The sequence below is a fragment of the Daphnia carinata genome, chromosome 1 (assembly GCF_022539665.2).
Source record: "Daphnia carinata strain CSIRO-1 chromosome 1, CSIRO_AGI_Dcar_HiC_V3, whole genome shotgun sequence".
Taxonomy (NCBI): Eukaryota; Metazoa; Arthropoda; class Branchiopoda; order Diplostraca; family Daphniidae; genus Daphnia; species Daphnia carinata.
In genome coordinates this window covers 9,815,582-9,838,739 of record NC_081331.1, presented here as the reverse complement: position 1 = coordinate 9,838,739, position 23,158 = coordinate 9,815,582, and the positions used below count along the sequence as shown (strand labels likewise).

General features: G+C 41.2%; 2 protein-coding genes and 1 long non-coding RNA gene across 5 annotated transcripts; 1 reads left to right on the top strand and 2 right to left on the bottom strand.

Annotated features, from left to right (window-relative positions):
* Positions 1–345: 345 nt before the first annotated feature.
* LOC130695625 (actin-associated protein FAM107A-like) lies at positions 346–11,930 on the bottom strand. 3 transcript variants are annotated; one of them, XM_059497575.1, is made up of 4 exons: positions 11,799–11,930; positions 1,648–1,876; positions 1,262–1,415; positions 346–1,009 (listed from the first exon to the last, which is right to left on the bottom strand). In XM_059497575.1, exons 2-4 carry the CDS (start codon positions 1,857–1,859, stop codon positions 884–886), a joined length of 492 nt encoding a protein of 163 aa, XP_059353558.1. In that variant the 5' UTR covers positions 1,860–1,876; positions 11,799–11,930; the 3' UTR covers positions 346–883. The 3 variants fall into 3 exon arrangements, with proteins under 3 accessions (XP_059353558.1, XP_057374782.1, XP_057374774.1); XM_057518799.2 differs by lacking the exon at positions 11,799–11,930 and adding an exon at positions 4,493–4,637; XM_057518791.2 differs by lacking the exon at positions 11,799–11,930 and adding an exon at positions 2,057–2,378.
* Positions 6,952–7,287, bottom strand: LOC132088141 (uncharacterized). Its single transcript, XR_009421400.1, has 2 exons — positions 7,251–7,287; positions 6,952–7,063 (listed from the first exon to the last, which is right to left on the bottom strand). It is a non-coding gene; the product is annotated as an uncharacterized LOC132088141 (long non-coding RNA).
* LOC130696184 (transforming growth factor-beta-induced protein ig-h3-like) lies at positions 10,728–22,910 on the top strand. The gene is made up of 11 exons (XM_057519268.1): positions 10,728–10,814; positions 17,242–17,307; positions 17,402–17,699; positions 19,219–19,645; positions 19,782–19,879; positions 21,094–21,418; positions 21,575–21,738; positions 21,836–22,059; positions 22,130–22,316; positions 22,390–22,476; positions 22,555–22,910. The coding sequence occupies exons 1-11, from the start codon at positions 10,728–10,730 to the stop codon at positions 22,773–22,775; spliced, it is 2,184 nt and encodes a 727-aa protein (XP_057375251.1). The 3' UTR covers positions 22,776–22,910.
* The last annotated feature ends 248 nt before the right edge of the window (positions 22,911–23,158 follow it).

The window sequence follows — 23,158 nt, the reverse complement described above, 5'->3', positions numbered from 1 at the left end:
ACGCTTAAAGCCAATTTCACGTGATTTCGCCATGTTCTACTTGGCAAAAGAAGTATCTATTATGATAGTCATTTGGAATTTTTTGCGGTGTATTTTTGACATAATCGCACTATGGGGGAATTAATCGCAAATCACAAGTCTTTTCCATGGTGCCCCGCATCAATTTCAGAACAATCATTTTCAACCAGTAGAACATAACTCTCATAGGCAGTGACCTAATTCGCTATATTTCAGGGTTGTTTCGGGGTTCAATTCCATTTTCAAACAAAAAACTCAAATTTCTAAAGGTGCAAAAGTCCACCGCACTTTCCCTTGAATTTGAAAAGGAACAACGTCTAAATGCGATTATTTTCATTGCGATTGTGTATTATACATAAAAAACTGAAATGAAATGAAAATCATGTACAAGGTATGATCGGTATTCCGTAGTCATGCGTGAAGCAGACTGCGTCGACATTGAAACGAAAAGCGTAACGAAAAGAACGACCAAGAAAGGATATATAGTCACAGTCAAGTCATCATTCTGTTTGCTAGCTGATAACGGTGTAAAGCTAGAAGAGAATTCAAAGAGTGAACAACTTCACGCTAAATGCAAGATCACTCACGCAACGGAACCTGTGGATATTACACGAACAGTGAAAATAAAAAAAAAACTGAAGAAATTGAATGGGACTGTTTTTAATGAAATACGAATGCAACATGTTCACGAATGACTTTTAGATTTACACGATTAAGCCTTATCGTTTAAATGAAACCATTTTTTTTTTACTCGGTGTTTTTTTTTCTCTTATAATTTATCCACTCCAGGTAACATATCGGGTTTAACCAAAAAAATAATAATAATCCAGTTTGTCTTTTCTTTTTCGTGATTCACAAGCATTGCTTAAGGCATAGCTGCGGTACGTTCCACTCGTCCACGCAGCTTGGCGTGCATCCGAAGAAACTCGTTGGTGGATTCTGGTGACTTTGGCTGCTGCTTGGACTCGTTGGTGGAGAAACCACGCTCCAACTAAATAAAAAAAAACGACACGTCAATAACAGGAAAGAAAAAGTTTTTAAAGCAGCGAATCTAAATCTCGAATGTATAGCAACTTCTTTTCTATTAGAAATCAAACTGGAATCAAAAATTGCGTCAGGCATTGAAACATCCTGACGTACAGATGTCACAAAAATTGACGAGTGGCTTTGCCTTTCTTGGCATGATTGAATTTTAAAACATTTAATCAATCATATATGACTTAATTATGAAAAGAAAACGCACCTCTTCTAAGCGTTGGGCACGTTTTTCTAGGGTGATTTCCAGGGCTGAACGCGTAGACTGACGTTCCTTTTCAACCTCTTTTCGGGTCTGAACTTCTCGCTGTTTCTGCAAAGCTTTTTGCAGTTCGCTTTTTTGATTCAGCACCGCCTTTCCGCTAATCATTTCGCCATGAAACAGCAAACGTAACCATAAAATGTAAGACAAACAAAACAAACAATACACGTCATGTTAGTAAATCGCATTAGCGTTGTTGACGGGGCAGAGTACACATCGCTAGGCATCGACTAGCAAGGTCTTCTGCACGTTCAAATCAATACGACTGTTTCGTCGTGACGTCGTTAATTTAATTTTGCACATTTGTCTATTGCCGTCTGTCGAACACTCACGTTTTCTGGTGAAACGCGAGTTCGCGATGAAGATCACGGCGTTCCATCGATGTGATGCACGGATTGGGGGGCTTTCGTGGAACGACGAGTCCTTCTTTATCCATAACGACACCTTTCATGTTGTCGTTGATGTTGTTGTTGTTATTGAAATTGTTGTAGATACGGCGATAATTCGGCCGATCGTCCTCATTGTAGTCCGGTTCGGGAATCATTCGACCGCTGTGTTTTTCTGTAAATACCACACACATGGATACAGACACACGTAAGAGTAGAGCAAAATTAAAGCATAACGGGTTATGTGGGGCAAGGAAGAATGTGTCAGAATAAAGTCTGCTTCAAAGCTAAACGCCACACAAGGAACTAAAATACCAAATAAAAATAATGGCTTTAATGAAATATATATATATACCATCTTTTCGACATTCAAAGAAAGCCACTATTTGCCAAATAGAATTTCGACGTTTGTCCTGATCTTGCTTCCGCTGCGTATTCCACATGTCTGTACGCTGTTACAGTTCACTTTGAAATGACCAAAATGACCGGTCACGGCAAGTTTTCTAACTAGGAAACTGCTAACAGGCTGACGGGCGCTTTTACCTGCCAAATCTACGCACGAAGACAATGCAAAGCAAGAGCGCATCGCATTCATGCATTCATGCGCAGAGAAAGGCATTTGGAGACCGAGCCCCAAAACATCCCCATTTCTCTCTCAGTAGTGTGGCTTCGTGACAGTCAAAAGCTTCGTATCGAATAATGGATTATTCAAATGACCTTACGTAAACAGAAGGCATTGTACTTTTGTAAATCACGCCTGCGATGACGAATGTTAGATACATTTGAATGTGCGCTTTAACAATTGTGTTTTACGTGTTTTGGAAATTTATTCAAGACGAGTAAAACATGCATGGACTAGGGGAGCCATGCTGGGTGCGCATATTGAATGCATACGTTGATCGATATTAAAATTTGGTCCTTTTTGATATTTCTAAAAAAACAATGTATCTCTGGCGTGTTAAAGCACTGACAGCCTATTCTTTGATTTAAGAAATCATAAAAATGTAAAACATCCTCGATATGGCTTAATGCATCATGTTTTTCTTCGGACGAGATTAGTTCGCTGGCCGAACAGATCGCCGCACGCTTTTTGCTTCTACTCCTAGCATCGTTTCACGACCTGACAAACCGCTGTCGAAACGGAATTCTTTGCAATTGGACATCATGACCAAGAACAGTAAAAGAAGAAGACAGGTGCGATGAGAAAAATAGAGAGAGTTTCTTATACCCAGACTTTCTCCCATGTTCCTACAGTATGTCAATCTTACCCTCTGAATCACCGAATTTTAAAAGACAGCTTATTATCCGATAGATTCCATCATTAAAAACATTCTTCCCAATTTCGAATCATCAAATTCCAGGATTTTCTTTCCCGAGAGAAAATCGAGCAACCATATCGCTTCCCTTTTTTTTTTAAGTAGAAACTCATTTGTGTGAACGATCTGTTGCAGCTTCCCGCCAGCAATGAAACCGATGGCACAGCAACCGAGACTTCGGGAAATTAAAATTCACGACGCAAGCGACAACGCTGAGGAGCATTAAATATTCCAAGTCCATCGAACTCTGGCTGAGATTCCTTTTCGTTCAGAGCCTCTTTGATTCGACATTTCACAGTCGGTCGTCAACAACATATTCTCCGTGTCTCTTATCATCCGTTTCTGGCAGGATGCGTGATTGAGCGGTCGAATCGTTCGAGTGCGTTCGATTCGGCCAAGTCTTTTGACTCGTTTCTCGACATGAAAAAGATGGCCTTCTTAAGAAGATGCTTATACACCAAAAGAAGTAGAGCTGATGATTTAAAATATCCGTTGCTGCATCGGCATTAGAGTGTGAAATCACTTCAATTCCTCTCCTTGATTTATTGTTAGCAGCTGTCATTTGGGCAGGCCAAAGAAAAAACTAGATGGAAAGACTAGCCTTGAAGTGACCCGATATGGCTGATCAGATATGGACCGAACGCTGGACGATGGCCGTCTTGTTTCTACGGGTTCCTTTCTTTCTTTTTTTTTCCGATGCTTATATGGAATTAAACTATTGGTTCGGGAGGCAAGATCAAGGTATAAAGCCTGCGATTAACGTGATTTTAAAAGTTAGCTTCCTTTTTTGTATACCTATTCTTACAAATGTCTTTCACTCTCGTTTTCCATTGTGCGAAACTTTCTTTGAGTTTCCAGTTAGATGCTTATCGAACTGGATTTGTTTTTCTTTCGGTTCGATTCCTTCCTTGACCACAACGAGTGAAAGCAAGCCATGCTACAGAAATTAAGGAACCCGAGCGTATGTTGCGGTGTCGCTCAAACAGAATAAAGAAACTCACACATGTTTCCAACAGGTGAAGTCCACAATCCTTTTTGTCCCCACCCCAGAAAAAAACGAAAGGGATTTTCTCTCAGATTAAAAGTGGCAAAACAAACTTTCACGGGAATGGACCAACTGTTGCGAGGGGAAAACACGTTCGTATAGAAATTTTTTTGCGAATCATTTGATTTCGCACACAAATAATAAAACCCTCGCCATTACGAAGATGCTGGTAGCTTAACAAACACTTTCAATAATGTGAACCATTGCCGGGCATTGTAAATGCGCAGCGTATATCTCAAGGCAAAATAGACATTTCGAATGCCATCCACGTATTGTTAGGAAATTTTGGAAGCCCGTTCAAACACCGGAACGAATAACACAAAACAAAAAGAGATAAATTGTGTTGCCTTCTACAAAACCCAAAAAAGAATGCAACCGAAAAAGAGTTTTTGAGAAGAAAATATTTTACGATCCACTGAGCGGATCCTACCTCGATTCTCCATGTTGCACGTTTTTAAATTCCTTCAATGCAACAGATTGTTGTTCTCGCTTGTGTTATAACAATACAGCAAGTCAGCTTCGGAGAGACACGTTCACAAAAAGAGCCACACGTATAAATAACAAACAAAAAGGCCAATTAAAAAACAACTTTAACTGGAATTGTTTGGCGAACAAGTCGAGAGTGAAAGTCAACGACAACTCTCCGGCTAGAGACCTGTGAACCGAATGACTGGAGTCTGTATATCCGTACTTGTATTTGTGAGTTGTGTGTTTGTGTGTTAGGCGGGCTTTTGGCCAGCCAAGGAGAAGTATATGGCCCCCACATAGACACCCAAGCCCAGGAGCCCCGCCCACCAACGTAAAAAAATCTAAACAGATCCCCTCTCTAAAAAAGACCCAACAGATTTCTCCCTCTCACGTGAATGCCAGAGAGAAAACAAAGGCAACAATGAAAGCGAGAATAAGAAAATCGCTGGCGTGTCTTTTTTTTTTTTTATTTCCAAAAAGGTACACATCAAATTCAAAAGTATATACCTGGCGCTTAGTTTTCTCCATGTCAAAGTTGGAATGTAACCCTCACTCAAAAGACTTTAATGAGTTTGAGATAACGGCGATGGAAAAACGACCATTTCCTTGTAATAGAAGACGTTTTCGTGTTTCTTACGAGTGTAGGGCTTTACAGTCGGTCATTATCCAACGGATGGGAACAGAAGAGGGTTTTAGAAAGAAGAGGTCAGGCTAAAAACACAGCGGGGGAGGTTAAAGACTCGTTATTTTTTTCGATCAAAAGTGATTCTCAGCATTTTCTAGTGAGCCTTCCCCCTCTTTTTGTTCTGACCACTTGCTGTTTTATGAACCAAAAGAAAAAATAGAAGTTTAAATACGAAAAATTTCAATTTAAGTTCAGATCGACAGATTGTCCGCGTGTCACGAACGAATAGTCCCGAAACGGTAGTTCCTGAAAAAATGCTGAGAAAGAAGAAGAATAAGAGCCCCTCCTTTGGAATATAGACAAAAGACAATAGGATTGAAACAATGTCACCATTCTTATCTGGTGTTGCGTGACAATTACTTGTCACGCTGACTGAAATTGATGTGAAAAACTCTGCTGGTAAGTCATCATTTATTCTGCTAATACGTTATTTCCCATTGAGGCGAATGACGTTCAAGAGTCGTACACTCGGTGCCCGAAACGGATCGTGAGCGTTCGTGCGCACCACTGAACGACACCGTCATCAACCGAGCATACAATCACTATCGACTTTTTCGGAAACGTTCTAATCGACCGCCGCTCGGGAGCGTTTATTTAGTCTGACGCAAAAAAAAAAAAAGAAAAAAAGGAAGGAAAGAGATAACAAAACACGTTCCGATATTCGATGGGCCCGATATGTGTGTCACACCGGAAATGCTAACAGCCATGATTGCTGAGGTTTGGAGGTGTAACAGCGGGAGGTCGAGTCCTGGTTTCGCTTCAAGTCAAATAAACAGTCTGTTCCCACATGCAAAAAAAGGACCCCAGAATAGTTGTAGTTGTGTACGCTTACTTCCAGTCTCACCCCCTCTGCTAACGGGCACAGTGCAGAGGAGTTGACGTGTACGTTCTGACGGAGGAGGCTGAATGGAAACAAACAATTTTACAAAACAACGCTGAGCTACCGAATTCCCGTGAAAGTGTTGACCGACGACGCCCAAAGAACCCGCTAATTAACGAACGCCGGCTGGGAGGATGATGCGTCATTCAAAAAATCTTTTGAAAAATAAGTGCCATAGATGAGATAACAGCGATGGATAAGATGTAAACAAATCTCTTTTATCCTCCTACGGAAGGAGGGTTTCTTTTTTTTTTTTTCACAAGGATTGTAAGAAAAAAATGAGGCTCACGCCCATCAGATTTCGACACATCCTTGCCAAGTGATCGGAACCCGGTTGTCGGTGAAAGAAAATCATTGAAAACATTTTTTTTTGTGGGACTTATCTTGGGGATTTTAAATAGTGGGGGGTGGGGGGGAGAGGCTAGAGATACATCCGGCTAACGCAATGCTACCACCGCAAAAATAAGCAACGTCATCGATTCATCAGCAAACCGCACGAAACATTCCGTGACGGAAAACGCTGGGTGAATTACGTGCGACCGATGCGGGGAGAAATCGAAACCGCCCACCGAAACTCTCGTTTTCTCAATTGCTGCATTCATCTCTTTCTCTCTTTTCCATAGAGTTGCGAAAGCCAAAATGAAAAAAAAGGGAAAACAATATACATAAAGGAAGGTCTTAAAAAGAAAAACTCCATAATCATAAAATACAAGTAGGTGCGCTGCGTTTTTTTCTTTTAATGAGACACTCAAATTGGAGCCACACGCCGTGTGTGTTTGTATTTCGCACGTCCTGCTTTTCCCTGATCTCGTGAGAGCTGAAAAAAAAAGATGAACGTCTACAAAACTCTTTCCTCTTTTTTTTGTCTTTCGTGTTTTATTTACCATTTTGAGGTCTGATGATGGCCGACTGATAACTAGAAATTGTTTTCTCTTCACGCGGCCGCATCCTACTTCTTTTCTGAGCACCTCTTTAATAGAAAACGATTCAAATAATTTAAGAGAGTGAAGAAGAACCTCAGAAGAAAACTTTCTCCTTTTTCTTCTCGCTATTTTTTTTTTTTTTTTCAGGTATCGTTTACACCTGGTGCGCACAAATACGAGAAGCGTGCCGACTATGGATCTTTTCTCCACGACACTTTCTAAAGACATTTACCAGAAATAAATTCTCTTTTGTCTTGTCATCAAGGTTTCTTTCAACTCTATCGTTTGAGGCTCTCATCTGTCTCTTTCCATGTTTCTTTTACCAAGAAACAGACCATAGCTTCTTGTAAATGGTGATGACTCGGTACTTTAAGGGAAAACCATCAACAGATAAGGATCTGTTGATAATTGTCGACTTAAAACCGAGTGTAAACCCGAGTTTCTAATTAGACACAAAAGATCTTTAAAACAAGCGAGGAAAAACAGAGAATAAACAGATTCTTATCTGGGCTCTAGGGCGGTTCACTTATCACAGAAATAGACCAGGAAATGTACAGGATGTCCAAAACGAGATGTTTCTACAATTGTACAGAAACAAAGCCTACAAAATAATCAGTATAGGCTCTAATTTTTTTTTTTCGGGGCCAAATCTGTACACGAAATACCAGGAAAAACTTCACAAAGTTTTCCTCCAGTTGGCATGGATGTATTCATTTGTTTTTCCCCCGCTTCGTTTCTGGCACCTAAACGCGTTCAAAATAAACAGGTCGTAACAGCTAAGCGTGGCACAGCTTAATTTTAAAATCCCCAATCTTTCTGTATCGTATGCGTGTCGGTGTGTAAGTGTAGAGTGTATTCAATATCTTCTAAAAAAAAAAAAAAAAAAAGGATGAGGATGAGGCCGTACAATATTGACCGGCACCACGACCGTCACGCTGATACCGGACGTGCGTGCCAGATTCGTTCAGTCGGCCTTTTTTTTTTTTTAGTTCCACACCCGTTTCTTACGTCATCGTTATATTTTGGGCGTGCGTGTCTGTGTAACAGGCGCATAAATAAGACAAAAAAAAAGTATGGGTTGGCGATGGAGTTTTTGGCACGAACTTTGATTTCACGTTACAACATTACCTTTACGTAGCCGCTACAACGTGGGAGATTCGTACTCGGCCAATTATCGAAATGCGGTAGATTTAGCGATTCGATAAAAAAAGAAAAATGCCCTATTGGTTTCCCCTAAAAGAGGAAAGTTAACGATAAAATCCACAAATTCGCTGACTTTATCTATTGTGTTAAATGTAGCGAACCAAATGACGGAATGCGAGTCACGCTTAACAGGTGCCATAAAGAAAAACAAGAATAACAGTAATATAGTTCCTCGTGGTACTCGAACAACAAAAGGGCAACAGCCACGTTTAATTTACTGCTTCCTTGTGTTATCTTTTTTTTTTTCTTACGTGAGTTCTCGAGCAAGTTGGGATGATCTTAGCGTCAGCAGCAAGCTAAGGTATAAACGGGGAAAAAATGTTTGAACGCGGACAAATTATTCGCCCGATCGTTGCAGACGTGTGGAAACAGATGCGCTAGACGGAACAACAACTTCACGGCTCAATACAAGGTGGGAAATGTTTCCAGTTCAAAAGTTTGTGTTTAAAGCAAAAAAAAAAACCTTACGAAATAGATCGGATTCACAGGGCTGCGTTTTATTTTATTCGTGGGCCTAAATAGACACATCCGCCGATAAAAAATTATACGCATAGTTATTCTTAGAATGAGAGAGAGAGAGAAAGAAAACACATGTTTAGTAACCGTCAGATGGCGAAAAATGTCACGGAAGATGTGAGTTTCTATGCACTGCACAGCAAACTAAAAACACACGTAAACCAAAAAGTTAAACAATGTCGTGGGAAGGTAACCTTCAACAGGCAAGATCACGCACGAGGCTTTGACAAGGATGATCTTTCAATCTTTTTCTATACGATCCGGTTACTCGAAGCCCGTCTGCGTGCGGCGTAAATCCCGACAGTTTGGCAAAAGATTAATTTCCCTGTCTCCTCTGTTTGATAGTCAAAGACTCTCGTGTAAATGACGTAAACGTGAAATCTAAAACGAGGCTGTTTTAACATTTTGTCAAGCTTTGAGTATTTACAGAGGCCTTAAATGCAAGTCTAACGTCCGTTACTTGTTTATACATGAACAACTGGCGAGTGCAACGGTCGGTCAGTGTGTACAGAACACGATCATGCGTTAAAAAAGAACTTTGAAAGCAGTAGACTGACCGTGCGATCTAGTAAGCGGAGAAAGACGACGTGCTAAATCATTGGCGAAAAAAAGAAGACAGCGATGCGAGTTTGTGCCGCATGTGGTTTCGCTGCTATCTTTCAAGAACGTGTAGCTACCAGCAATTGCTTCTGAACACGCTCCCGTTACTCAGGGCGTCAAGTTTGTCAAAAAAGAAAAAGAAGATAGAAGAGAAAGATAAAAAATTGTCGGGTGCCTCAACTTGTCTGTAGACCCTCATGGTTATCAAGTTGGGGTTTTTTTCGTCAATCGTATTGGCTGTGTACGTAATTGTTGATTTCATCTTCAGAAAAAAAAAAAAAAATGTATATATTACCGGTTCATCTTGTTGTCCTTCCAACTCCCGAGAATTTTGTTTGGTGGATTTTTAAAATAAAAAACATGTTACCCCCCGTGAAAGCCACCGCTACCTGACCTGCTGCTCTGCCTGCGGTCCTTTTAGACGCAAGACCAAATGGCATGTGTTGGTTTCTACATGTTTTTTTGTTTTTCCAAAGACGTCAGCATTTAGGAAAAAAATCCCAGCGTTTGTTATTGCGCACAATGTTTACTGCTTGGGAAAGAAAAAAAAAAAAGAAATGTTTTTCTCTGACGTACACGTCGACGTCGACGAATGTCATGAAGAACTTTGCCTAGAGTTCAACTTGCTTTGAGAAAAACCGTCTGGTGAGCAATGTTAACTACATAGCGGTTCTAGAATACAAGTTATATGATATCGAATGGAGGGAGTTATCTAACGTGTAATAAAGAACAAAGCCGAGCATTACGCGTTCAAAAGAAACGGAATTTTAAAAATAGACGTCGCAGTTTGCATGCAGAGAAATCATAATGTTCAGAGTTAGCAGGTCAGGTCATTCGGTCGCTATGTGTGTCCTTTATGTTTTTTTTTCCTACCCGTTCAGCACGTACTACAACAGGAAGGAAATGACGAATTTCTTTAAAGAATAGTAAAAGAAAGAATTCGGCGTTCGTTACGGTCGTTTTGTTTCGACATTGTCTTAATCGCTGCAAGGACAAACTGGCTGGAAATATCTTGCCGATTCTCGATCGTTCATTTCGAAAATAAACGACGAGGAAGTAGAGAACAAAAACCGACAATTTGATCGTTATCATCGGAGTTTCGTTCATCGCTTGTTGTTGAAAGACGTTAAAAAAAAAGTTTGAAAGAATAAAAACCATTTCCCGTCGATTGTTGCAATGCCTTGTTCCTCTTATTGTTATATCTGTTGTTTATAAGGCTAAAATAGCAGTAAAAAAAGGTGGAAATAAACGCACGGAAAAAATGCGGTTGGTAACAGACGAACGCAAGTCATAAAAATTTGATTCAAGTTTTGTGTTTTTCCATTTTTTTTTTAAGCCTAAGGTTTTAAAATTTAGATAATTTTTTAAATGTCCATTTGACATAACTGACATGCCAGACAGTTTGGATCTCAAGGTCGATAACGTTGAACCGTTTGTGCCTATGATTTTGATGGATACCTGTCTAATGGAAGGCTGGGTAAGCTTGGCGCAGGAGGAGTAGTTTGCCTTAGAGAAAAACTTTCGTTTCAACAGAACAAAAAAGGTTAACAGTTCCGCGAAAAGATCGCCAGATCCGCCCCCCTTTTATTGTCTGGGCAGCAACAAACTACTCGAGGCAGTTGAACTCACACGTCGAAAATTCCCAATGTAGAGAGTAGGAAAAAAAACAAAAAACAAATGATTGCGTATACGACTAGCTGGATGCAACCAGATGCTGTACAACATTTAAAAAAAGGTACGGTTTTAATCAGTAGGGGGGAAAAGTAAAGAGAAATCTTATTCATGTGGCTGTTAACAGCGAGCACTGAGAATTGGCTTGAGATGCTGGTCACGCAAGAGTAACATCTTGCTATTGGAGCGACATTTTTTAAATGTAGGTGTTACGGCGGAGTTAAGATACCCTCTTTAGATAACAGCTTGCTTGTGTACGAGGCTTTGAAATCAAATGGGCAACAAAAACACATGCGGCTAGTCGAAGCGTTTCAATTCCACAGCCTCGTCATACTCGAAAGAAAATGGCACCTGGCCGGAATAGCCGGAAGGATATCGTTTTTATTTTTTTAAGTAGAGAGAGTGAAATTGCAGAGCTCAAAATTGCAAGATAAAGTTTTAAAAAAGGAAAAGACATTTTTTTTTCCTTCTACGTCGGGAAGTTCGTGATCAAAATTTCACGCCGGTGATCGATTCCTTGTCTAACAAGGAGTAAAAGCAATGGTTGCAAAAAACAAAACAAAAAAACGGAAAAAGAAATCCGAAAAGACATTCCGCAAACCGATAAATCGAATAGGAATACGCCCTTCTTTGGCATTATTCAAATTGCAGACAAATGGAAACGCTAAACCGGTCGCACTCTCTCATATTACACACAGATCGTGACTCGAGGTTTTTCCATCCACATGGACAGGTCGAAAACAGGGGGGTAGGGCGAAAGCACGATTGTTTAAAAAGTGGTCACTCTCACCTTTCGATGGAAATATCACGGAAACTTGACGAGGTAACACCCAACGTTCGGCAACGGATAACAAAACAAATGATAAACGTCTAGGCAGGTTTTGTTGTTGTTCTCAAGTTTGTGGTTATTCCGGTTGACACTAAAGCAACTAACGAACGGCTGTTACACCAAGTCACGAAACCGAATGAACGCGGAACGTCTTGAAAACACGACCGACGACGGATGATAAGAAGGCGAGAACAAACAAATGAAACACGGGCTAAATCGTACTCAGAAACGGTCCGTTTCAAAGCGTCTTCTTCTTCTGGCCAATGCTGAGGGGTGACTGAACCTCATCGGAACGCAGCGCAGAAACCAATTTGTACCTCCTTCCTACCTGCGGCTGCAAAGTCCATTCTTTTGCAGGTAGCCAACTGCCAAACTGAGAAAAGAAAAAAAATTATTAAAAAGGCAACGTTGTATTTACCTGGGCCGTTGTTCTTTTATTTTTTTCCGGGCGATGCGAAAGAAGAAGAAAAATTTCCGTTAGGAAAAGAAAAAAACAAGAGAGAGGATCGTTTAATAGCTGCGAGGCGCTATCTGTAATTTCGTTTCTTCTGTCGCCGTCAGCGAAATCAAAGACGAAAACAGATTTTAAGAGAGAGAGTATCAAAAGGAAACATCAAACAAAAAATCAAGAACGAGAAAACTTTGGCGATTGGGACAAGGAAAAAGCAGCAAAGGTATAAGGATACTGGTTGCTTGTATCCAATAACGCCAAGCAGTCTAACTGGATTGATAAGTCGAACGGAAGTTCATTTTTTTGTTTTGTTTGCCTTCCCTTTTTTCTTTCTCTTTCGTAATTCAATCACGATACTCGAGCGCAGAGTCTCGTCTTTTTGCTAGCCGCTGGTATATTTTCACTTTGTTATTGAATTCCCCAAATGTGGAACTAGGGCCATCTACCGGCTAAGTGTACCATTTTTTTTTCTTCTGGATGGTTTTCAACGGAAAAAGAATACATGGTCCCGTTTTCTCTTACGTGATCACGGAGGAGGTTTGTAATCGCCTTCTGGTTGTAGGTTGACAGTAAAAGAAAAACGATGAAAAGTGCGAATTGGCCACCGGGCTATACAGCCCTTCTATTTCGCGTGAAACTGCGCATGCAATATGGTTATAGCGTTTGGTGGTTCATTCTTCACTACTACTGTGCTGAGCTGCTAGTTTTCTTAGTTGACACGGGAACCATTCCAATAAAAATGAGCTACATATGTTACGTTAGACCGAGGGCATGAGGACTGAGCAAGATTTTAAACAGCTTCGAGGTATCGACAAGTGGAAAAGGGACTAGTGCTGTTTGCATTTTGATCAATATTTACTGTTTTAATTGAGCATTTAAATTGGTAATTAGTATCCTTATTAACATAGCAACTGCTAAGTAGTTTTTAATGTGCGTAGATCCATTTTCATTTTAAAAAATAAGGTTTATAACGGCATTACCAATTATCCTCGGGATAAGATACAAACTCGCCACTTGGAGCACGAAGATGTCAATCACGACTACGAGTATGGAATTTTCTAATAAACAATTAAGTAGTTTAATAAAATCAAACTTTAAAAAACTATTGGTCTGGTTAAATAACATTATATAATATGTTTTTAATGCTATCTTACGTATTGAACGTTACGTAACATCATGTGGTGGCTATTGTAAACAATTAAGAATTTGTTGCGATTGATAGGGCTGTATGGATCTAAGATATAAGGTTGCGTGATAAACGATGTTGTAAAAAGCTAACGCTGTTAGAATTCTCCCTGGTGATTATAAGCGTGCCAATTTTGTTTTGATGCAAATTCCAAGAAACCTTCACATTTTGCCTGACCACAAACGTAAATTGATCAGCTGACATGCACGCCACCGCAAGGACGAGTCGTGATGTTGCATGCGGTCACCACCAAACTGGCTAAAACCAGTAATCAGACTGTGACGTTAAAGTCATGCAGATTGGCAAGCTAAGTTTAAAGAATATTGGCAAGCTAAACATATTTGCCTTTGATGAACCATCTGTGATTTCCATCTTCTTCTTCGCTCGTGGTAATTACCTATATCGACGGAGGGAAGTTTGCTGGCTATAGACATACATTAATAAGAAACCTGCTACTGCAGACATTCGCTGTTTCATTATAAGTTGCTATTATACATTATATGTAAAAAAAAAAAAAAAAAAAAAAGGGTTGCGGGTATTGAAGAGGGTCGTTGCTCGATAATTGGCTGCCTGCCCCACCTTGTTGGAGATAGAAGTCTAACGAACATCCTACAAGCTACCAGTTCTCCATCAAGTTAGCGGACTCTATTTTTATGCTGTAGTGGACGGTACTACTAGACCGAGGATCGTCTGTAAACGTATCGAGTTCTTGTGTAGGTGCCATACGTGTCGTATTGTTTTTTGAATATGGTAATGCCTCCGTGTCGTTTTTAGCTCTTTTGCCTTCATATTAGGCGAAGTATTGAAGGATTGAAGCATATCCAATTGCGAAGTATTGAAGCATATCCAATGACGGAGAATTGATGCATGCCCGTTTGGAGAGTGTTGAGGTGTAGAGAACAGTCAAACGCGTTGTTGAGCGACGTGTAGAGTTTTCCGTTCCCACGAAAAATGATGTGAAGCATGTACATAGTTGGAAAGAAGTAATGGCATGGAGAGGGGGGGGGGTATCGTGGGAGGGGTGGGAGGACATGGAAGGGTTTTGGAATTTTGAGGAAGCGCGAATGAAACACGGGACAATGAATTACAAGTGGAGGGTTAATAAACACTGTACCAGGACCGCACATGCAAATCGAATTTGTCTTTGATCGACACCTGCTAAAATAGGGGTCGCTATTAATTGACTTACAGCTATGTCATGGCGTATTGATAATGATTGTGGTCTTCTATCCAGATTTCCGAGGTTCGACTCTTCTCGGATCCGCATTTGAGACGATATTTGTATGTTTTTAGCAACCATGTATATTATAACACATGCAATAATATAATTAATAACTTGATTCGCAGACTTTGTTAATAAGTTGACTTTTAAAATTATTATTTCTTATTATTTTGTCTTATTAACGTTGTAGAGTTTAGTGAATCTGGGTATGTTGTAGAAGGAAGTGGCCGTTAACCGAACTAGATTTAATTTACTTAACCGACAAGTAAGTAATATCACGGTAAATGTCCCATTTCAGGCGGTTATTGGGTTAATGCCTTTCTTATTTTACTGCCCCAAGTGATTGTTTTCTCCATTATCCTATCTGCACTGATTTTTTTTCTTTTATTGTTGTTCCCTTTTTTGTGTTTCTTTCCCCAGCCCATTTTGTTCATCATTCCGGTAATTTCCAGTTTGTTGGGTAAAAAAATTCTGCAATTGTGGGAGGGGGATGTAAAATCCATGATGGTCGCTTTTCTTTTAGTCACATTGTTTCATCACCCAGTCCCTACTTTTAAGCCTTACCTACAAAAGCGAACTAAATGACACGTGCAGTGCAGCTGAGCAGTTCAGCTTTGGTATAAGTCTCTGTTTCACTAAGTGAAAGTGTAAAAACCGGAAACATCGTAGTGCTGCGCTCAATTGCTCGTAGTTAATCAGTAGACTTTCAAGGAAAAAAGATTCGTTCCAGGAAAAAGAAAACACAAAAAAACACCCAGGACGCTGTTGGTCAATTGACGGGTCTATCAAGTGCAGGACAGGGTAACTTCTTTGCGCTTTTCGTTACACTTTACTTCATCTGCGGACAGCTGAAGTCGTAATTTCGTTCGTCATACTCCAATTGGACACTGCCCAACAATCTTCGTTTATCTCGGTAAGGTGAGCCACTTATTTACAGCCAGTTGGGATAGAATTGTCCGTTTTGGCCATGTCGCCCACCGACGGATAATCAGGCTATAACATCCTGAATAGAAATTGACTTGTCAGCCAGGCTGATTCTAGCGCCTGTTCAGTGAATCACGCTCAACAATTAGATTTGAAATTTCCAAAAGACATTATAATCCGATTCACTTTTCCCTTTTTGAAGTTTTCCAACTGATTAACTCCAACTTTCCTACAACTCGAAATCCAGACCCAATCACGTTCCAATCAACTCGAGCCTTGCGATTTTTATGTTTCTTTTTTATCAAACGATGTCTACCACGCCCCTCTCAAACTGTTTGCGCTGATTGGCAAGAGGTGAAAAAAAAAACAAAAAACATAAACGTTCAATGAAACAGCCAAAGAGAGTAAGAGCGAAACCAACTTCAACACCTACTCAGTAGATGGCTAGACAACTCCATCAATCCCAGTGTAAAGTTTGATAACGTAATATTATATTCAACTTCCAGACGATAAAAATGTATGCAAGTGATGGATGGGTTACATTAGAACTGCACATCGACGAAGAGGTTTACGACCTTCGTACACGACTCTTCAAAAGGAGCTATGAATCATGAAGACTCGAAGGCAAAAATAGAAAGACGAATAAAAAAATATAAAAGAAGAATTACATAGTCGAAATGATCACCGCACGATCGACCATTCCCAACCAGAATAGTTCCGCGCCGGCGGTCATTTTGAATCGTCACGAAAAAAAAGAGCGAGAGAGAGAGAGACAGGCATGCGGAATATTTTCTAGTTTTAAAACAGATTTTTCACTTTTTCTTTGTTTATTTTTCAAATGTGCACTCTTAACAAAAGCGGAACAAACTTGAATCGCTAGATCATGATTTTTCGAGGGCTGTTGCGGCGCTGCCCACATGGGCGTGAAATTCCAAAGACAAAGCGTTTGACTTTCCCTCGTCACGGAGTTGGCCGTGAAAACGTTAACTAAACAAAAGGACGAGCCTCAGCATTCTTTGAAAAAAAAAATGCATGTAACAAGATTATTAACAGAAACAAAACATTTCGCGAACGTATGCATAATCGCTTTACGAGCAAAGCCAAAATGAATGACGATTAAACAATAGTGCCAACTCACCTTTTTCTCTCAGATGTACCACAACTCGGAGAATTTTATTTGTTGGATTGTAGGCTCCACTATCCCGTCGTGCTGCATTTCTAATTACTTTCGAAATAGCCGAAAGAGACAAGTTCAAGAGACGAGAGATTCAGTGGGGGGTCACGGGCCATCGAGTCATTTGCGTGTAGCTAATTTGAATAAATGAAAAAAAAACAACAAAAAAAAACATCACCGACCTATACAACAAAAACACGCGTATAATTCTTGGAACAGACCCCATGTATTTTTGGAACCAGTGCCTTGTTGTTCCTTCTTCATCTCTTGCTGGGAGGATTCCAGCAACGAGTTTGGCCGTGTAAACGCGGCTCCTCGGAGTCATACATGTGCCGTTGATTCCCCTTGCAGCTGGCACCGTCCGCCAAGAGCAGCAGCGGCAGCAGCAGGTTTTTGACCAGAGGCAAACAAACAAATCGCGTCAGTGCACTTCGTGGCTCTGCTTAGTCTCCAGCATCTCTCTCAGCTCGCGCGAACAGACGAAGACAGTCATCGACGAACACACAAATTCTGGTATTGCTGCACCCCTCTTTCTTCTTCTTCTTCTTGTTTTTACAAATTTTTTTTTTAAAGAAACAGCATCGTATCGCAGATTTTTATTTTCAAGGGCCTCCTCAAACTGATTTTTATCTCCCCTCTGGGCTCGTTTCCTCGTTTGGTCAATAACAACCTCGACAGCAAAATCAGTGACAGCGAAACAGCGCAGTCACCATCAACCAGTTTACGCGATCGGTACAGTTTTCCTCCTCGATTCCGGATTCCATTCGCGTATTTTTACGGGAAAACAAAAATTTCCCTCGTCATCTGGCACGTGAACAAGATGAAGCTCTTCTGGTTCTGCTGCTTCGTCTTTACGTTATTAAACGAACCTATCGATGGAGGAATTCTACGTGAAAAACTTAGAGGTAAACGACAATCAATTACATGCATTTGCACTTTATGTTGAATTGCTGAGGGAGTTACGAAACGTTTCTTTGCCGATTAGCCAGACCCCGCACAGTTCAAAGTATTCGAGCCAAAGCAAATTCACTTAAGTTTTCTTGTAAATCAATTTTTTTCATGCGGAAAGAGAGGCCCAGCCGAAATACCTGAGTCTTCCGCACCCCTTTTAGAGATGCCCACCAACTGATAAGCGAAAATACCTTCTTCCCTATACTTTTGTTGTGGTATTTTTTTTTTTTTTCCAGGGAAATTTCGGCTTGGGCTTCTAGACTTAAGCATTTTCGTTTTCTGGTTTCCCTTTTATTTTTCGCTGTTGTCGTTTGTAGAAAAAAAAAAACGACGGTCGTCTTTGCGTGACGTCAGCGAAAATGAAGGACCTTGCCCGCGGGACGGTCGCGGTTCCGCAACGTGAGTCCGTGAGGCAAACAAGCAATCGAAATGTGAGTCGTACGTGTGCATAATGCCAGCATCGTGGCCATACGTTCTTCATTGGTCTGTCCTCTTTGGCATTCCACCATTTGAGCGGGCCCCACTTCTCACTCGCTGCACGCGTGTTGCGTGAATAAATGCGCATTAACAGACCCGTCAGGACGCGACGATGTCAGGGTGGGCAACCGGAGGACTAGCACGAAATCTAAGCGCACACAACTCCTTTCCTTTTCTCGCTTATTGTCAGAATGTTTTCTCGTAAACATTCCCTCAGATTCTGATAGCGCCAAGAGTTAAACGTCGCCGCCAATGACGACATCACGTTTCAAATGGCTCTTCTCAGTCATCATTTCTCACAAATTTATTTACTTTATTTCGTTTCTTTTGCTTTCCTTTACAAAAAAAAAATGTGTTTATTCGGCCTTTAGTTGGGTTTGTATTCGCTTTTCAACACGTCCTTGATTATGGATTCGTCAATTTCACGGGCGCAGCAGATTGCGTGCGGCTTCGTGCAGACGCCTGGCGCCTAATCCGTTTCCCTCTTCTTTTTTTTTTTATTATTTTCTCGCCGCCCATTGCCGTTTTAAGTTTCTGGCAGACAGAGAGAGAAAAAAAAATCGACAACAATTTGAAGCTACATTCTCTGCCGCCTTGTCCACTTGATCAATATTTATGATCTCTTGTAGAAAAAAAAAAAAGAAAAGAAACCCTACATAACCATAACTTATCCAAGGATTAGAGTTCTAATGAGGTCAGCTCCGTTTGCAGCTAAGCGCGTTTGATTTATTGGCATTAACCGTTAGATGGATATACCGTGACTTTGATATCCAAGGTAAGTAGCCGATTCAGTGGGCTGTTAAAATTGCCGCATGAATTTTTTTTTTCTGTTCTTTGTCCCATCGAAATTCTTTACAAAACTCTTCTCATCGTCAACCGACAAAAGTGGTACCGTCCGGAAGACAGATTTATCGATAATTGCTAGTTTCTTTTCTATACTCAGCAAAACGGTCGTTACGGCTCGCGGTTTAACGTTTCAATTACGTGTGTTAAAAGAACCTGAAGGACCACCTGTACCACACAGTCAGAGCTTGAAGAGAACGTCAGAACCGCGGCCACCTTCGACGATAGGCATCCAGCTGAAAGCGCCTGCTCCGCCGCCACCCGGAGAGGGACCGCAACCACCAGCTCCGCCAGATCCGCATTTATTGGAATTATTTGAAAAAAGCCCAGAGAATTTTCCCGCCGCTTACGCTCAATGGCAACAGCAACAAGAACAACAGGATGGAAGAGACGGACGGGCTATGAAACAAAGGACGATTACCTACGATCAATTTGTAACAGCCGCTGTTGTGATCGGTTTGGATCTTCAGCGCTCAATCTACAGCATGTTCGCACCATCCGACGCTTACCTAAACAGTCTCAACATTTCGCTATCAGCAACAGCTCTCAGAGACCCTGAATGTATCCGGCAAATCGTGCGGTAAGTGGTGGGGGCCGGCTAAATTTGGCTAACTCTTCTTTGCATGTGTTAAGTTGGCCCTCTTGTATATGGCTATCAGCCGTATATATATTTTTGCCTAGAGTGAATATTTTGATGAAATTGTTTATGTCAATAGATCTCACACTGTCCTCGGCCGATTGATGCTCTCCGACAGGATGGAAGATGTGGCCATGTCACTCGAGGACTCGCCAGTGTTCATCTGCGCCAAAGAAGGTAATATTATGGCTATGACTTTATACAGCGCCGAAATGGCCCTAGCATCTTTTGGTCTATCGCTGTGATAAAATGCTTTCTATATCGATAGAGTCCGTTATAGCATTTATATAGTCTCTTTTTTGAACGAAGCCTCGTGCGCGCGCGCGAAAGTGGGGAATTTTGAACGTCTATTCTACGCATCTAACCATAAAACGATGATGGGCTACAATGGACTGAATTAGCAAAAAAAAAAAAAAAAGCTCAAGTCTTCTTTGACCCAGACATGAAAAGCTTCAATCTCCGTGCAGCCAGCCTTTTCTTTTAATATCGTGAAATGCTACTTCGTTTTTTATTCTATACCGAAATATGGCATACAGTTTATATAGCTCCGCGTAGCCTCGCTTATCGTCGACAGTCGTAGGATGAGATAGTCGACGTGAAAGAGAGTTTTTTTTTTCCTGGCTGATTTCCAAGGTTTGTCTATTATTCAATGTGAGAAAAAAAAAAAAAAAAAAGTCGACGTCGTGCCCAGTTTGAACCCGGCATGCGCGCACACAGACGCGCAAAAAAATAAATAAATAATCCCTCCAAGTTTCAAGGAGTCGACCTCCTTGTTGCAGCGCTCCTTTTTGCATCTTCTTTTCCTATTTGTAATGGCGACCATCAAAAAGCAGACATTACTACGATAGGCTCTAGAAAAGAGGAGAAGAAAAAAGGGCAAAGAGAAACGTCCACCGAGAGTTTTCTTTACACTCGTGATTATATCCTTAATCAGTTCGTGAAAGACTTCAAGGTGACGTTGTCGTAGAGCTGCTCAATAATTCGTGATTGCACAGGCTTGATAGGTGACAAGTATTAGCGGGCGTCCGTTTCTCCACGTTCACAGAAAAGCCTCATCAAATTATGTGAAACAGTTAGAATAGAGGAATGCGGAGACAAAAGGGCCGTGGGATGTCAGTTCAGTGGGGACATATCCATTTGAGACCAGGGCACAAAAGAAAGGTTTCCCCTTGTTTCTTCAAACAAAAGACACCATTTTTCGTTGTGTTCTAAAATAATGCCTAAAGCAGCATTTTTTGCCCAACATGCTTTCGCTGCGTCTTCTTTTGTTTCGTTGCGCAATACTCGCATGATTGATGACGCAGCCTTGTATAATTTCTGTACTTTACGTGCCATTGTTTTGCTTTTTCTTTCTTTACGCTTAACCGCAAAAACATCTGCAATAAAAACAGCCAACGGAGTGGAAGTGTTGCGAGCCAACATTGAGACCGATTACGGAGTCGTGCATATCATCGACGGGCTGATGGATCGTCCGCACTTGATGGATTCTTGCCCCACTCTCAAGCAACGGCTGTCGTCCGGTGAAGGCCAGCATGTCGAGAATATTAAATCCAATCATAGTATTAGCCTTCGAAGAGTTTCGGAAGAAGATCTCCTGGCAAGTTTCGAGTACGACCCATCGATCCGAACCAACGAAATTGACCAAAACACTTTCGACACCGATGTTGTGGTTGTGCCGTTCATCGAGGAGTCGGACCAATCGCTAACCGAAGCCAAGTATGGAAGAAAACTGTTTTCGTTTTTTTTTTTTATTAGACTTCAACACCAATTCACCATGTAACATACATAAAAATAATGGCGGAATAATCGTCTTTTTTTTATTTGTTTTTTCATCTATGCGGACTAAACCGAAACCTCCCGCTGGGTGTGTAGCATTCCACTCGAGTTGTTAGTCAACATCGACAACTTTGCGCACGCTGTGAAGCTGACGTGGCAAACCGAGGACAATGTAATAGCCATTCTGCAGAGTTTGGGAGCGTCGACATTTCTAGCGCTGCTTGAACGCAGCCATTTGATGGACACTCTTACTCGCCAAGGTGATCGAGTTAGACGTTAGACAGCGTCGAGTTTCTCTTTTTTTCTCGTTTGTGTGTCCCCCTATCCGCGTTCACAACGACCACATTTTCGTTCAAGGCCCGTGGACGGTGTTTGCACCTGATAACCAGGCGTGGCAGGCCCTACCTAAGGAGATCTTCGACCATATCATCGACGACCCGGTTCTACTGAGGCAAATCCTTTCGTACCACATCGTCCAGGCTAACGCGACCCGACGTCAGTTGATCAACGACGAGAAACTGCCATCCCTGTACGAAAATCGTCCTATTCACATCAATTTTTACACGGACGGATGGGCCAGCGTAAGTGGATTCATTTGTTTACTAGCCCACGGATGCATAAACAAGTTATTCTATTTCTATTTCTAAATAGTGGTACACCGCATCTGGCAGCCAAATTTCTAATTTGGATGAACTGGCGTCTAACGGGGTGGTCCATGTCGTTCGTTCCGTACTTCTTCCACCTTTGGGAGATTTTTATTCGGTTGTCAAATGGACACCTGCCTTACAAACTGCCTTTTCCATGCTGCAAAGTGTAGCAGATCCAGCTTTTACGAACAGTAATCATGTTTTTGCATTAACCTTTTGCCAAAAAAATGCCAACTAGCATACCATTAATGATTTTTTTTTTAGAATCTGTATCGTTGACTGCATTCCTACCAGCTGATGGCCCAGTGCTGGACGCATTACTTGTCGGTTCGAGTCCGTCTAAATTGACAGGTAATAAAGCTTCCCCTTCTTTTTTGACCTAGAATATTTTTTTGATACGTTCTGCTTAATCAAAATTTCCTTTATCAGAAATATTGAGGCGCCATGTCGTTCGAGGTACATGGTTCGTGTCTGGATTGATCGATGGCGATCACCTGTTCACCTTCGACGGCCAAGTCTTGACAGTCCGCCGCGACGCGAATTGCGTAGGAATCAGTCATTCAGGAATCAACACGCCGTGTATTGCCGTGCGTGATATCACCTTGACCAATGGCGTTCTCCATGTCATCGATAATCTTGTACTAAACTGATCGATAGCGTGATCGCCTTTCCGATAGTAGGCCACGTTAACTACCGTGGCACGCTGCCATCTTGCGCTTGTCCGTGTCGCTCATGCAGGTTTTTCGACACGATACGTTTGAATAAATTGATTATTATTTGTCCAATACAGCTTTCTGCCCATTTGATTTTTGCGGAATCTGATGGAAATCAGATAAATAGTAAACTTTATGTTATCTTGATCTTCCGAAATAGAAAAATGGAATTTGTTTTTTTTTAACAATGGAAGATGGATGAGGTGAGTGGAATACCTGTTGCTCCTGTGTCTTTAAATTCTGCCCCCGTTTGGGCTTCTGGTTGCTAACATTTAACGTTTTTGCTCTGCCCAGCTGGTGTGAAATGCACCTAGTTCTGT

Bases quoted from the DNA above. Each gene is read 5' to 3' on its own strand.
- LOC130695625 (XM_057518791.2), bottom strand. From the start codon at position 2,144: ATGTGGAATACGCAGCGGAAGCAAGATCAGGACAAACGTCGAAATTCT. The intron at 1,416-1,647 runs GTGAGTGTTCGA...CGAAATGATTAG, and splicing joins CTCGCGTTTCACCAGAAAAC to CGGAAAGGCGGTGCTGAATC. The intron at 1,010-1,261 runs GTGCGTTTTCTT...TTTTTTATTTAG, and splicing joins GTGCCCAACGCTTAGAAGAG to TTGGAGCGTGGTTTCTCCAC.
- LOC130696184 (XM_057519268.1), top strand. From the start codon at position 10,728: ATGCCAGACAGTTTGGATCTCAAGGTCGATAACGTTGAACCGTTTGTG. The intron at 10,815-17,241 runs GTAAGCTTGGCG...GGCTCTGCTTAG, and splicing joins CCTGTCTAATGGAAGGCTGG to TCTCCAGCATCTCTCTCAGC. The intron at 22,317-22,389 runs GTAATCATGTTT...TTTTTTTTTTAG, and splicing joins AGATCCAGCTTTTACGAACA to AATCTGTATCGTTGACTGCA.